A 16,771-nucleotide genomic window follows, 5' to 3' on the forward strand; every position below is an offset into this window, starting at 1 on the left:
TAATCAGAGACAGGGGCAAAAGTGCTTTCCGAATACATGGTTTGAACTGTTTGTTTCTGATGTAGCTCTAAAGCATGGACGAGTGGTCAATATGACCGATTGCCACCTACATATATTTTTCTCTAATCTTGCACTGATCCATGAATAATACAAAAAAAGCAATCCATTGCAAATAAATGTAGTTAATTATAATCCTTTTACATTATGATTACATCAGTGTTATGTAAAATTAAAGGAGTTTGGAAGGAAACAGAACCTCTGATTTAAAGGTTAATCATAGAATTACAGTTTCGATCACATGCAGTTCATGCTGGCAAATAATTACAAATCTTCTACAGTTTTTTTTTCCAGAAACAATACGCTTTAGAAACATCCAACAACTCAGGGTCAAATTTGTAACACACAATGGTCCTTAGAAATCTGTTTGGCTTGGAGTAGTTTTGCTTGTCCTAAAGAGGTTGGTCTTCTTCTCTTGAAATGTTTCCAGTGGGCAGATATTTGCCCACAGAGCGTCCAATTCTGTCCCAGCACATTAAGTTACTCTGACTGCCCCTGCTTGCATATATTTAGCAATGACAGGGCTGCCTTTGCAGAAATCTGCATGCAAAGAATACAGTGAATACTTGAACTTTCTTCCCTACCCTTCAATATAAACGTGGCATTTTGTTCTGTTAAATAAATTGATAGCTACATGCAGAGGCAGCAGTGTCCATCTTCTAATGACCTTTGCATGCACCCAGACTAACTGGCACCTCTACAGAGTATTGCTTGCAACTGGTTTGGCTTCCATGCATTGGCACCTCAAACTGTGCATGTTTGCCTGAACTCCTTCAGGGTCCATTGGCTCAAAAGATCCTGAGAAAGAAATCTTCAAACGTTGACCAGGTGCAGCAGCAGACATAAAGGTTACCCATTCCCAAAGAGCCAGTGTATTCATAATTGGATAGCTAAGCATCAAAAGCAATGGGCTGCACCATTTATTATTGGGAACTGAATGTAGTTGCATAACCTCCATGTATGCACCAAACACATGCAGCATATGGACCGCCGGTGCCACTGTGTGCCTGCGTAATGTCATCTAGAAACTACCGCGGCTTGTTCCACCTAACGTCAACAGTAGAACCGCCAGAAGCAAGGTGCTACCCAGAGACATGCGATCTTCAGACTTATTACCTGGTTTTATGCAAGACAGTATAGGCTGTAGGACTAAAGCTTTGGACCATTCTCAGCTACTAATCCATGCTATAAAATGGATGGTATGGGAGACGGAGAATGCCTCAATGGACAAGGAGAGCTGTAGAGCGAAGAAGACACTGAAGGCAATTTTAGTATATTTCTGCTCATGCCAGCTCTGTTGTTTAGGCTCCTTGAGTTTTCAAAACCTTTATGTAAGGAAAAATGCAAAGTACAGCATTGGATCAACAATAGAATGGATAATGATGAATCTACATCATTGCCAGTCTGGTAAAGCATCTCCATGCATTTGCATGCTCAGAGTAGTATCATTGTTAATGAAAGACAAAGAGTAGTTACTAGGGCTTGCTTCCAACTCCCAATGATCCCAACTCTCATTTCACCAGATAATAGTTCCTAAGAAAGCACTTAGGTGATGTGATATCTATGAATGTTACGTTGGATGCTGTTCATAGTGCTCGCCCCTATGATAATCTGATTGTTGTTCAGTTTTAGGTAATAATTTATCTCTGTTTAGTCATAATATGGTTTATTATACCAATCTTAGAGGTTAGAACTGTAAGTTTTAAAGTAAATTATTACTTCAACACAGCTGACAGGTGTCGTCCCTGAGATGGCAACAATGCACTCAATCTTCAAGTCAAAATGCAGCAAAATGAACAGCAAAAATCTAACTGGCCTGCCAGTTGAACTAACTGCCAAGTCCAATTCCACTTAGCATCTGATCTCCATAGATAGACAACGACCACTCTGTATGCCCATATTTTCTTGACCACTATTGATTATTTATATTAAACTGATTGTGCAAAGGAGTTAGCATTTGTTTCAAATGGGGCGAGGGAAGAGTTGTCCAAATCAAGATTATGTCAAGGCCGGTGATGTGAATACAGAAGGCAGCCCTGATTCTAAAGCACAGTCTACATGCCAGGACAATATGGAAAGCATGGTCTTTCGAGACTTAAATTGCAGTACACAGACATCTCCAGCACATCAAACAGGGCAATTTTGAACTGGTAAATATTGATTTAAAGATAATTTTTGATTAGAGAACAAAAATACAGAAAATAAATAAAAGGTTGCTATGTTGTGTTGAAGAGTTTTTCTGAGGTAGGAATTATAATATAAAATGAGAAAGACAACTTAATTATTTTCAGGCACCTAGTTATTAGTTACCCTTGGAGCCAGACGGAAAGCGAAATGAATCTAAACGGTTACCATAGCAACATCATTGGCTCAGTGGAGATATTAGTGGGAAATATTTTAAAAGGTTCATACAGAATGTTTACATATGAAACTCTTCATGTTACGTTTGTACATATCAAGGGCAAAGATTTTAGTGCTGGGGAAACAGCTCTTTCCATTCAGCCATGTCCATATCACGCATTCCCGGGTCAGGTATTGCTTAGTATATAATATAATATAGTATATTTAGAGGCAGAGTGAAACTCTCTCTGCTTCAGCAACATCTCACAATGTCTACTTCAGAGGAGCACTCGCTGCGAAGCATTTTGTTTTCCATTTTCTACACCCCACAGTATGCAAAATTGCCAAATTAGAAATAGGTTTCAGTGCAGAAGAACCAATCCCACCCAAATCACAGAATCCTACAGTGCAGAAGGAGGCCATTCGGCCCATCAAGTCTGCACAGACCACTAAACCCACCCAGGCCCTAACCCCATAACCCCATTCATTTACCCTAGCTTGTCCCCCTGACACTAAGGGGCAACTTAGCATGGCCAATCCACTTAACCCGCACACCTTTGGAGGGTGGGAGGAAACCAGAGCACCTGGAGGAAACCCACGCAGACACGGGGAGGATGTGCAAACTCCACGCAGACAGTGACCCGAGCCGGGAGTTGAACCGGGTCCCTGACGCTTTGAAGCACCAGTGCTAACCACTGTGCCACCGTGCTACCCAATGCAGAAATGTTACTGAGACTGTCCAGATTCATTTGCTATATTGGTCAAGAGACAGATGAGTCTTTCATTATGTGAGCATGATTTGGAACCAGGTTGTAGAGCTGAGGGGCTAGCAAATAACTCACCAAATCACTGCTGCACACCCACCCCTACTCCCTTTCCAGATGTCCAATTTCAGCTTTCAAACCAGGAAAGTGCCACAGTTTTACACATCACAGGGATGTAATTAAAATCACTTTGCATCAGAAAATTAATGCCTCAGAAATATGAGGTCATTAGGTTAACCTTGAGTTAGTTTTTTGACTTAGTTCGCAAGTTATTGAAGAGTTGACTCTATTCTAATTATTCACCTCCATAAGACCTGGACAATGAAAGTCAAAAGCAGTAAACAAACATTAAGCTAACTGAACAGATATTGCAATTCTAAGGGTACTGGTAAAATAAGCTATGCCAAAGCCATTCCATTTGAATATTTTTTTAAAATATGAATGAATAACTAAGAAATGGATTAGCCAATTAATTTTACCAAATTTAGGGTCATCAGTATCAACTCTGTGGTGGAAACCAGATTGTAATGTATTCGCTTTGAGGTTAAGCCCCATAAAATCTCACTCCATATAATACCGAGAATGACTGAAGGAATGCTTGGGAACTCTTTAGTCTTTCATATGAGTAGGAATTGGCCTCTTTTTGATGCCAATTTGATACTATTCTGAAGTCCATTGAAGCGTTTAAAGACTAGACATGCAACCAATTCCATTTCAAACATGCACAAAAAACTTAACATTGAACTGATCTACAAGAACACGTACAGGATGGATTTAAGCTGAAAGGTTTCCATCGTTCATGCTGGTAGAAACACACTTCCACGGGCCAACAATATGCTGACATTGAAACACACTAGTGAATTACTCTTTAGCCAATCTGTCCAATACGGAATCAAATTCAACACTTTGCTACAAAGCTAATTTTAGCTGAGGTTTTCGAGCTACTTTCTTATGAAAGTGTTGTGATCAAATTTTTAGTCTGGCTTTCAATTTACTTTATAAATTATATTTACATATTAAATGTTCTCTATAGAAGACTGTCCATCAGAAATGGCACATGAAGCTCCTATATACCACACCAATGGCATGGTTTGGATAATACTGTCTCTCTATGTATAGATCTATATATATACATATATATATACAATACACCAGTGAGAGGACTTGAATGAAATTCTACACTTTAATTCATGGCGCTTAGCGTCTTTCTAAAATCTCTATGGAATTTCATAGACAATTACTCTACACAGCTAAGCATTGCTTATTAATCCATGATATACTTTCTCCAATGCAGCTGTATATCCTAGCAATACTAGATTAACAGATTGATATGTATACCTATAAGGTTACTGTATCTTGCCTGTGTATTACGTACCCTTTCTTATTCCTCCATCGGGTGGACATGCAAATTCCCCGGTTGATAAGAGGAAGCAGGGTCCGTCTCTGGCATTCCTCTCCCTGGTGTTAGAACGAGTGAAGGGGAGGTGATCCTCAGGCGTCAGTGCCTGGTCAATATGAGGACAATCTTCGTTTGCCAATGCTGCATTTGCTGCATCACCGTTCTGTTTAAAATCTTCAAATATACAAGCAAAAGCTGAATGAAATGCTAGGTACTATGTTTGCGTTTCTTACTAAAGGTTAGTAGAATCTACACTTTGTAACGCTCTATGCAATCTACTCCAGAGGCAGCACATTCAGCCAATAAAATATTTTGCATTTGCAAATGAAATCACACAAATATAGTAAGCAAAGGCACCAAAATTTGAGAGATAGGTTTCATAGTTCTAAAGAAAAGTAACTAACTTCAATGTGCAACTTGAAGAGACACAAACAATCAAGTTCTAAAACATTGGCTGATGGAGGAATATAAATACACACCACTAGGATTAACGTGTTGTACAGGGAATACCTTTATATAATTTCTATAGTAGGAGACAACCAGCAAGAAATATTGACTGGGGATACTCTGGTCAGTGGGCTTAATTCAACGTGACTGGGTGATAGATAAGTGCCTGTAGATCAAAGATTAATATTCTATTTCATGTAGGCTGAAATTGTAAAGTAATATTTGTTTGGACACAGTCATGTGCTCAATTTGTTTTACAGACAGTAAGGCTTTTAATCAGCTGTGCAGGCCTATTACCATGCGGCATCAAGCAGCAACAGTCTGATTTGCATCCCTCAGTAAAATCCAGCGCCAACTGAATGAAGGGTCACTGCCTTCATTATGAATAATTACTTTCCTTTCATCACAAGTATATGTCCCATTATCACAAAATGCATTGTCGTACATCATCTATCACTTGCACATGACATTGTCACAGTGAAAAGGGTACATTGCTTCTCTTTCTCCCAACCACCCAAAAAAAACTCACTAAATAATAGTGAGCAATGCAAGAATGGGAAAGAGCATTGTGAACATGGGAAAAAAGATGTGGAGGAAAATATTGAAGTAATGATGAAGGTATTGATATAGGAAGTAGATGACAATACTATGAAGAGCACAGGAAGGACGTTGAAGAAGATGGAGGAGGACAGTGGGCTACAGAGAATGAACTTTTCCAGCATTCTGTATTTGGCTACATTCTAATAGGATAGTTTAAGTAGCAGCTCATTAATTAAATATTTGTGGTTTAATCTTGTTTGTATTATGCTGCCAGATGACAAGCAGAATGATTAATATGTATCAAGATGTCAATCTTGTCAATCTTCTTTCTTTCTTCCATCTCTCTTGTGACCTTTATCTATTTGTCAATATATATTAGCCATGTGTGGATAGTACAGGGCCACCATGTGGGTAAGGGAATATTGCCAGCTGGAGACAGCTAGCTGTAGAACTGAAGTGCAAAGTATGCATTATGTTTTGGCTTTGTTCAATAAAATGCAACTGCACAGGGAAGACATGACTCTTAGAAATATTAGCTCATCTGGGAATGAAGTCATTTGCTTTTAGCGCAGTTAATGAGGTATCCAACCAATCATTCTCATTATACTGGTAGTTCCATGAACTGGACCGATTTCCAAATACGGGGACAAGAGCAAAATATTGTAGACACTGGAAATCTGAAACAAAGCAGAATTGTTGGAAATACTCAGCAGGTCAGGCAGCATCTGTGGAGTTTCTAATCTGCTGGTTTTAAGCAAGTGCAGAGAAAGGGAAAGGCAGCAAGGAGAAGCAACAAAAGGGAAGGATTAAGAAAGGGTAGAAAACAGAAGAGATGAAATGACAAAGAGGGGTGATGGTGCAAGGCATAAAGAGATGGCATAGGGACAAGTAAAGAACCAAAAGATAGATCGAGTGGAGGTATAAATGGGGAGCTGCAGAATCATCACCAATGTCCAACAAAATGCAACAGAGATTATGATCTGAAAATGTTGAACTCAATATTGAAGGTAGTAAAATGCTGAATCAAGAGATGAGCTGCTGTTCCATGAATCTACATTGAACTTTACTGGAAAAGTCTAGAAGGCAGAGGACAAAGTGGTCAGAGTCGGAATGGGGCAGAAAATTAAAGTAAAAAGGAGACTGGAAGCTCGGGGTCCCACTTGAAAACTGAACAGATGTGGTGCGCAAAGCAATCACCCAACCTGTGTTTTGACTATTCAATGTGGAGCAGACTGCATTATGAGCAGTGATTGCAGGATACGAAATTCAAAGAAATACAAATATTGATGTTTCATTTAAATGGATTGTTTGGGGCCCTGTGGAGTGAGAAGAGAGGAGATAAAAGGACAAGTGTTTCACCTCCTGTGTTTGCTTGAGAAGGTGGCAGGAGAAGGGGAGGGGATGTTGAGAGTGATAGAGGAGTGGACCAAGGTAGAGAAACTCTCTATTTGGAATATGAGGATACGTTTGGTGCTGGAGTAGTGAAAATGGGTGGAGGGTAATGTGTTTATCGGTGGCTGGTGGGGTAGAATGTGAGGACAAGGGAAACCCTATTATTGTTCAGGGAGGAGGGAACTGGGTGAGAGCAAAAGTGCAGGAAATAGAATTGACAGATTGAGGGCCCTGTAAACCATGGCAAAATTGAATCCTCAGCTGAGGAAAAAGTAAGACAGATACTTGATTAATTTGAAATTATACAGTGGATTTTTTGGGAGGTGAATTAAGCTGGAGAAAGTTTGCAATGGTGTGTGAATGTGAGTCGTGGCAGAACTGGGTATGGAAGTAGGAGTAAAACTAGGAATGTGGAATTGTACATGGTAGCTGAATTGATGTCCTGTCGGATGTGGAGCTAGAAGTGGAGGTGACCCATGTTTCTCATTGCCAATGGCCTTTACTCCAACAAGTGAAAGTCATCCTTGTATCTAAAGGATCCCAGCGATACCCATAGGCTGGGTGAAAATGTACAGGATATCAGTTCACATTCTAATCACCACAGAAACATTGATTTCACAATGCAGAAATATAAAAAGACAGTGAACTTGAAAATAGAGCCAGTAAGGTGGAAATTACTGTTGACAGTGTTATAATAAGTTTGTTTCCTGTGTTTAATTTAATAGTCCTCGCTCTGCTATTTTACTGATGATAGTCATTGGTTAAAATTCATTGATTAACTTTACTGTTGAAAAGAAGGAAAAGAAATTTGGTAGGAGTGCATTTCATGTTTGCAGGATAACTTTGCCAACCGTAATGCCATCTCCTTTGTTTCAGAGACAATTCATTGCTAAATATTCTAGGATTAACCTTTCTGTTTATACTTTAATATCTCTTTTTCTCTCAGAAGACAATTTGTTGAAGCAAAATAAGACATTTCTGTTTGTGATATTAGCAGACGTCGGCACACTTAAAGCATTTGCTTGACACTCCTATTTTAATACAGGCGTTAACCTGTTTATTTTAACTGTGTCCATTAGTATACAAATAACAATTTCTAGGCTAAAAATTTTTAATACTAAAATAGGTGTTAGAAACATCTTAATCGGATGTGATTATGTGACTATATTTCTCTCATTGAAAGAGTTAAACATCTTTTGTACTAAAATGCACAATTATTTTATGCTAATTCACTCAGAAACAACAGGGTAAGTGGCTTCTTCTCACATTAGATTGCAGAGATATAATATTGTTTGCACTATTGCACTATGTTAGTTCAAGGAGAATACATGGCAGACTTTTAAGAGCAACAGAGATATATTCACAGAAAGACAAACTAAGGTCAGGAGTAATATTCTTTGCTGTGAAACTCCTTTATACTACTATTTTAGGAGCTTCGAGCCTAACCCTGTATATATTTTCATGCAGCAAGATTTCTGTAGGAGAGGCAGTAATTAGGCTCCAGAGAAATGATTTGGAATTCAAGGCCCTCAGTGTAATTAATCTTCATTAATCTCACATTTTCTTGTACCAGAGATGATCATTTTCCCCAATCTTGATCCTTATAGCTGGCCAAGCAGGGTCAGGGACTGTCCTAAATCCACCTCCAAGACTGCAATGCCTAATTCTATAGATTACTAGACAGTAAACTATGAATAATGCTAAATACTTCAGGTTTTATACAGAGGTTTTGGTAGCCGTTCTGGGATATAAATCGTCTACGTCTTTTGTTCTTTTTACCTTAAAGAAAAATTGGCACAAGCCATTCATTTACAGATTATACTAAGAATCCACAACAGGCTAATGTTATTGAATTACCTCAATGATGAATGATTAGGTCCAAAGTAGGATCTACTGGATTGACTGCACCCTATTTGGTAACATGCTTACTAAAAGGACGTTTCTTACAAAACACTGGCATGGCTTAAATGTGCTGCCTTTCTAGAAACCCAAAGCTGGTTGGGATATAAAATGGCTACCGGGGGTAGGTGCAAAGGAGGCATTGAGGGTCAGATGGACATTCCTCTAAGAGGTTTCCTACCTGCTCTGTTTATTTCTAAAATCTCTTCCTGAGCGAGTGGGCATGTGTCACTCTGTGTACTGTGATGTGGAGAGTTTACACCAGATTTACAATAATTGGGGGATCCCAGCTGGGGCGGTCTCGGTATATGCTTCTTTTTCTTCTTTGGTAATTTTTGTTTGGCCATCGCTAAGGAGTAATACATTCCAAAATTATTGACAATGACAGGGACTGGCATAGCAATGGTCAGCACGCCCGAAAGAGCACAGAGGGCTCCTACCAACATGCCCGACCATGTCTGAGGATACATGTCTCCATAGCCAAGTGTAGTCATGGTTACCACGGCCCACCAGAATCCAATCGGAATATTTTTAAAGTGTGTGTGTTGATCGGCTCTCAGGTCATGGGGGTTAGCACCTATCCTCTCAGCATAGTAGATCATGGTGGCAAATATCAGGACGCCAAGTGCCAAGAAGATGATGAGCAGCAGGAATTCATTGGTGCTTGCACGCAAAGTATGTCCTAAAACTCTCAGTCCCACAAAATGGCGGGTCAGCTTGAAGATTCGCAGGATTCGGACAAAGCGGACCACTCTCAAGAAGCCCAGAACATCCTTAGCAGCTTTGGAAGACAAAGCACTGAGTCCTACCTCCAGATAGAAGGGAAGAATGGCCACAAAGTCTATGATATTGAGAGAATTCTTGATAAACTCCACTTTGTTGGGGCAGAAAGTGATCCTCATGAGAAATTCAAAGGTAAACCATACCACACAGACTCCTTCGATGTACATTAAGAAGGCTTCTGTTTCAGTTTCCTGAATAATTTCCATCCGGGTTTCATTTCCATTCCTTACAATCTCCGTTCTGTTCACGATTGGATTGAATGCCTCGTGGGTCTCAAGGCAGAAAGTGCTGATTGACACCAGAATGAAGAAAAGCGAAGCGAAAGCACAGTACTGTGAAGAGAAAAAGAGAAAAGGAAAGTCACTGGCAAGATTTGGAAGATCAGATCAAAGCATGCATAGAGGTTCAAATCATAAGAACATAATTATTTCTGTATACAGGGAAAGGTTCTTATTCCCAAATAGCCTGCTCTTTCCTAATTGCTTGCAGCCCTACTTATCTGCTTTCTCACCATCAGGTAAATTTAGTGGTCCCATGGTCCCAATAGGAAATTCTGTTCAAAAGAAGCACGGTTTGGAAAAACAGCACTACGGAGTGTTGCTCTAGTTGTTAACTGTGGTCACCATGATCATATCTTTGCTCAGAGCAAAGGACCATTCAATTTACTCTCATATCATTCAAACCATTCACCTCTGAAATGTATCCCGTTGTCTCTTGAAAGCATTTATAGTGCCTGTTTCAATAGTCTTCTTCAATAACTTATTCTGTAAATCTCTGTCTTGGATAGTAAAAGTTTCATTTGATTTCATCCTGATTCCCAACTTCTTTTTTTTTAACTTATGCGCCCTTTAATTGGATTCCCTCGCTGTAATGAATAATTTGCTTGGATCAATTTGCTCAATTTCTATGCAATTTGGAAAACTTTGCTAATGTCATTTTTTAAATTCTTTCATGGGCTGTGGGTGTCACTGGCTGGGCTAGCATTTATTGTCCATTCCAATTGGTCTTGAAATGAGTGTCTTGCTAGGCCACTTCCCTAACGGACATTAGTAAATCAGACAGGTTTTTACAACAATCGGCAATGATTTCGTGGTCATCATTAGACTTTTAATTCCAGATTTTTTTATTCAGCTTAAAATTCTACTATTTGCCATGGTGGGATTTGAATCCAGGACCCCAGAGTATTATTCTGGGTCACTGGATTACCAGTCTAGTGACAATACTACTATGCCAGCTCCTCCCCTTTTTTCATAGAAAGTCAGCCCAACTTTCCTAATCTTCCAACATACTTAGGTCCCCAATAAATTGCATATTTGCTATAAATCCCTTTACTATCTGAAGGGCAATCATATCCTTTGTATGATTGGTTGGACCAGAACTGCACAGGAGACCCCAAAAGCAGCGAACCAAACTTTTCATTTTGAACTTTACCCTTCACTGCAGCCAAGCACTGCATTAAAGACTTCATAACAGTGTGGAAAATGGATGTTTAGTGCATTCATAGATATGGGCTTGGAATTCTCCGGTCCCGCTAGCATCGCACCCCCTGCTGGTTTCACAGCAGTGTGGGGTAATGTCAAGAGAATCCCACTGCTAGAAAACAGCACACCACTTTCCACTGCCGGGAAACACACGGCTGGAAGGCCGGAGAATCTCACCCATGATCTTTTTCTATTGCATTAAGAAAGGCATTATATTTCTTATTATCCTTGTGGTGTAATTGTGTCTAATGGCTTGGTACAAATTAGTGGTTTGCTTGGCCATTTCAGAGGGAAATTAAGCATTAACCTTATTGTTCTGGGTCAGGAGTCTCATGTATGCCAGGCTGGCAAAAGATCGCAGATTTACTTCCATAAGGGACATTCGGTTTTGTGACAAATCAGTAGTTTTGTTGCCAAATTTACATAATTAATTGTATCTTTAAGTTTCACCAGATGCCATGGTAGGATTTGAACTCAGGTTTCCGGAGTATTAGTCAAGGCCTCTGAATTATTATGAAGGCAAAATATTGTAATTGCTGGAATCTGAAACAAAAACAGAAAATCTAAGCTGCTACTGCAGTATAATATTGCGCTCTGATGAAGTGTCATCTGGACTCAAAATGTTGACTCTATTCTCTCTCCACAGATGCTGTCAGACCTGCTGAGATCTTCCACCATTTTTTGTTTTTGCCTCTGAATTATTAGTCTAGTTGCAACATTGCCACTATGTTGCCATTTCAAGTTAACCCATTCATTGTAAGCATTACCAGGTTCATAAGTAAAGTAATTTCTATGCTTATAACCTCTAGATGTCTTTCATGGTTAATAGAATTGTTAGAGGATGCTATAGAATTGTTCTATTTAATTAAAATTCCTCCTTGCTTCGAGATTAATGAGAGGGACACACTCAACCAAAGTCACCAGGATATTCTTATAATAGCATAAATGTTCTGAGCACTGAGTGGAAGAATGCAGGAATCCATAAACACTTTCGAATGAATCCTTTTCTAACACCAATGTTGGTTTGTAATGGAAAAAGCTGTCACTGTTCCGAATGTGCAGCTTGAGAGTTTTAAAATTCTGTATTTCTCTTGCTAATAAGTCTTTAACAATAGCAATGACCCCATTTCGACAAAGTTCTTAAATTCCGAGGAACTATGATCCTATACAGAAATGGAAAGAGAAACAAATGATTCAACAGATTGAGCATGACCCTGAAATTCGATAACACCCCGAAAACTGGCTTGGGTATCACAATGGGTCATTGTTTGTGATGCAAACTGCCTGCTAACTGAAATGATTGTTTCATGAATCCAGTGCTGAACGCACTGTTGAAGGGCTGCATACAGCAGCAGCAGTTGCAAAATCTTGAGAGGGCAGCATGGGTTCAAGCTGATCTGCATACTTAAACCAAGTCTGAACCCCTCAAAGGGGAGGTTTATTTTGGCTGGAACAGGGGTTGTAAGTTATCCCAAAAGTGATGTCGACATAGGGAAGACACAAAAAAATGGCACTACATGGCAGAGAATAAGCCTCAAGAGTTCCTGATAGATAGTACTGGAGGCCATGTGGAGATGGAGAAAGGGAATATGTCATCTAATCACAGGTGATCAGGAACCACCCCTACCGACCCCACACTAGACTAACTTGGCAAAGGCAGTTGGACCTAATAGCCTTAGCAATCTATATCAGGAGTCTAGCCCCAACGGCCTGGGTGCAGTGCCACAAGGAAATCAATGACCTCACACGAGTGGTCAAAGTCTGTAAATGTTTCTTAAAATGTCATCTTCAATAGTTGGTCTGTTCTTGGATAGCAACAAAATCAGACATTTATGTAAGCTACCACTGGAAAAATCCATTGCCACCTGACAATGAGAGATAAGTGTTTCTGCATATGTTTCATGGACTTCTCCTTGAAGGGTTGAAGTACTTAAGGTTGGGAGACCCCCCTCTGGTGCTAAAACTGTGGCAGACATTTTGTATCAAATTCTCCTGCAAGAAGATGGGCAAGTGAACAACGGCCAGCAGTTCAGGATATGTGTCAAGTGGCATGGGAGAAGAAGCAAGGAAATTTTGCTAAGACTTTTCAAATCACCAATGAGACTTCAGCAAGAATATTTTGTTGCATTCTGGGAACCACACTTTAGGTAGGATATCAGGAACGTAGACTGTAGAAGGGAGATTTACTAAAATAGTAGTGGGGTGAGGTCCTTCAATTATGTGGAATGTCTAGAAAGAAAGCATAGATGGTCAATGAGAGATTTAATAAAAGTATTCAGAATTATGAAAGGTCTGACAGAGTAAAGAGCGAGAATCCCACTTTCATGGGCAAGAGGGTCAGTAATGAGAGATTTAAGATAATTGGCAAAATTACTTGGCAGGACTGGGTTTAGATGGGGTAATTTTTTTACATGGCAAGTTCTGATCATGTGCTGCCTGAAAGGATGGTGAAAACAGATTCAATGTTAAGTCTCAAAAGGGAGTTGGATATATACTGAAAAGGCAAACCTGCAGAGGAAAACCTGCAGGGCAATGGAGAAAAGTATGGGTTTGGGACTCGTTTTTAGTTCTTCCAAAGAGCTGAACCTGACATGATGGGCTGAATGGCCTCTTTCTGGGATATATGATTTTAGACAGAGTAACTGGTGAGGAGTTATGTGGCTGTTAGGCTGAAGGCTGAGGATTCAGGCTTTTGTGATTGTTATGTGGGGAAGCCAAATTGGAGAAACCACCCCCCCCCCCCCCCCCACCACCACCACCACCACCACCACCAACCCCCGCGCGCACACCCTTAAACAGAGAGTACGGCAAAGGGTTAACTGAGCAGTTGTTGCTTTAAAGGGGTGAAGACTGGTCAGGTTGGGCAAGGAAGGAAAAGTAGGCAGGCAGTGTGTTACCCCGAGGATATTCTTGTGGTGCTGTTGAGGTTTGAATGAGGGATTTTGCCTTAGCGCTATGTCCGAATGAACTCTGACCATGGTGGAGTTCGAATGGTCATAATTCAGTATAAATATTCATTAAAATATTGCTACAGTAGCCTGCAAAGTCAGAAGAGTGACAGAAAAAGCCTCTGTTTGTGTATCAGTTTGTTTCCTGATCTGATGATAATAAGCGCAGGCCCAAGTGTATTTTTTAAAAGGTTTTACATAAGAACATAAGAAATAGGAGCAGGAGTAGGCCATCTGGCCCTTCGAGCCTGCCCCGCCATTCAACAAGATCATGGCTGATCTGAAGCGAATCAGTTCCACTTACCCGCCTGCTCCCCATATCCCCTAATTCCCTTATCGATCAGAAAACTATCTACCCGTGATTTAAACATATTCAACGAGGAAGCCTCCACCACTTCAATGGGCAGAGAATTCCAGAGATTCACTACCCTCTGAGAGAAGAAGTTCCCCCTCAACTCTGTTCTGAACCGGCCCCCCCTTATTTTGAGGCTGTGCCCTCTAGTTCTGGTTTCCCTTCTAAGTGGAAAGAATCTCTCCACCTCTACCCTATCCAGCCCCTTCATTATCTTATATGTCTCTATAAGATCACCCCTCAGCCTTCTAAACTCCAACGAGTACAGACCCAATCTGTTTAATCTCTCCTCATAAGCTACACCCCTCATCTCCGGTATCAACCTGGTGAACCTTCTCTGCACTCCCTCCAAGGCCAATATATCCTTTCGCAAATAAGGGGACCAAAACTGCACACAGTACTCCAGTTGCGGCCTCACCAGTGCCTTGTACAGTTGCAGCAAGACCTCCCTGCTTTTATATTCTATCCCCCTCGCGATAAAGGCCAACATTCCATTTGCCTTCTTGATCACCTGCTGCACCTGCAGACTGAGTTTTTGCGATTCGTGCACAAGGACCCCCAGGTCCCTCTGCACAGTCGCACGATGTAATTTTTCTCCATTTAAATAATATTCCAATTTACTATTATTTCTTCCAAAGTGGATAACCTCACATTTGCTAACGTTATATTCCATCTGCCAGATCCTCGCCCACTCGCTCAGCCTATCCAAATTTACGGAGGTTTCCTAGTAGCTGTGCTGCCTCCTCCAGTTTTACACCAGTGGGAATGAAATTGAGCAGATCCAGGAAAATCATGTGTAACTTCCTGTCGAAGGCACCAAAGATGTAAATTGTTTTAAAAATGCGGACAACATCAAGGAAATCCTAGGTCAGCAATCAGTCAACAATTTTTGATGTCTGGTTGAGGACAGAAATTCCAAAGTTACCAGAAATGATAGAAATGGTGCTCTGTGATCCCTGCTCTTCCAAATCTTTGACTTTACTTTCAGTAATGATCAAAGCTCTCCACTATCAGCAGCACCCACCTCCATTCCATTTCATAATAATAAGGGCTCACCTAACCTTTTAAAATTCCAGCCTGGCACCCAATCGCAGTGTCAATGACAGTCCTGGTAGAGATGATTACATTGACTTTTTTAATCAATGTAATAATCAAAAGTCCATACTAGGACTGTCATGCTCGGCCTAATACAGTGGCTGCACTGAGTTTGATGTGTGGCATATTCCCAGATTAATTCACAAGGAATTCTGATGTGTATCTGTCCTTGCCATCGTGGCCTGACTGTGCAAGGACATGAAGATGTGTTTCATTCTGAGTACTGACAAACATACCAAGGATAAAGGAGCTCCCGTGGTAAGAAAACAGTGGTTGGAACTCCATACAATGCTGCAACAATATGTGTATATCTGACAAAGGGAGTGGATTATAGCCATTGTAAAACAGCCTACCAAAAGATCAAGAGAAGTGCCTACTTGATGTTGTGAGTTAAGTTATGAAGCTTTCACTCATGATTCTTCCTGGATTATTGCAAATGCTATTGCTGGAAGTATGACAGTTGTACTGGAAATGAAGTGTATGCTGTAAAGTGTGTGCATTCTCAGAACATTAATCAGCTTTGTAAAGTTTGCCTGATTGGTGAGTAGCACAATGCCATGGTAAACCCTTTTCATGATAAACATTCAGGAATACACTCTTGCCCAACTTGGTGATTTTTTTTTCCTTCCTCACCTTTTCACCCAGTGAATATTCTCTGCCTCCTATTGTGTAATTCACTGAATATTGTCCCTCTCTTCACTGTGCAATTCAATTAATATTGCCCTCCCCAATGTGTTACTGTCAACATTCCCCCCTCCACTTGGATAGTAAGCCAGTGAACGCTTTCTCTTCAGAAAGTATGAAGGGGGAAGAGTGACTGTAGAAATTGTAAGAGGGTTAATTAATATTCATCTTCCAAAGTACACTCTGTGAATACTCTCCTCTCACTGCAACACAGTCAATATCCACTTATTATATAGCCATTATGTAAGAACAATTTTTTGAGTAAAATTTGCCTTGTCCATGCTGTTACTGACTGTCGGAATTTTGATTTTCACCATTCAGATTTGAAGTGCGCCTTGAAACCAGTCCCAGGAATATCCCAGTGATTTATCAACACTCAGGTGAAACAGTATTTTGATGGGGCACAACACCATCCATTAATGGCAGTAACAATTCATTCTGATCAGCCTGAACCGTTTGTCTCATCATTGAACAATCAGGCTGAGCTTCCAAGGTCTGTTGTTTGCCCTGTGACATTTCTCTAAATCATAGAATCCCTACAGTGCAGAAGGAGGCCAGTCGGCCCATCGAGCCTGTACCGCCAACACTCC

The 16,771-nt window shown here is 40.4% G+C and overlaps 1 protein-coding gene across 8 annotated transcripts in view; it reads right to left on the bottom strand.

Moving 5' to 3' along the window:
- Positions 1 to 532: 532 nt before the first annotated feature.
- kcnc1a (potassium voltage-gated channel, Shaw-related subfamily, member 1a) overlaps positions 533 to 16,771 on the bottom strand; it is a 97,068-nt gene continuing 80,829 nt past the window's right edge. The window contains exons 2-5 of one of the 8 annotated variants that reach the window (XM_078221247.1): positions 9,020 to 9,953; positions 4,533 to 4,734; positions 3,248 to 3,249; positions 1,243 to 1,382 (exon numbers count right to left, since the gene is read on the bottom strand). In XM_078221247.1, coding sequence (XP_078077373.1) covers positions 1,243 to 1,382; positions 3,248 to 3,249; positions 4,533 to 4,734; positions 9,020 to 9,953 — 1,278 coding nt within the window. The other 7 variants (XM_078221246.1, XM_078221250.1, XM_078221249.1 and 4 more) reach the window with 7 other exon arrangements.

Source organism: Mustelus asterias, chromosome 9 (assembly GCF_964213995.1).
Source record: "Mustelus asterias chromosome 9, sMusAst1.hap1.1, whole genome shotgun sequence".
In the NCBI taxonomy this organism is placed as follows: Eukaryota; Metazoa; Chordata; class Chondrichthyes; order Carcharhiniformes; family Triakidae; genus Mustelus; species Mustelus asterias.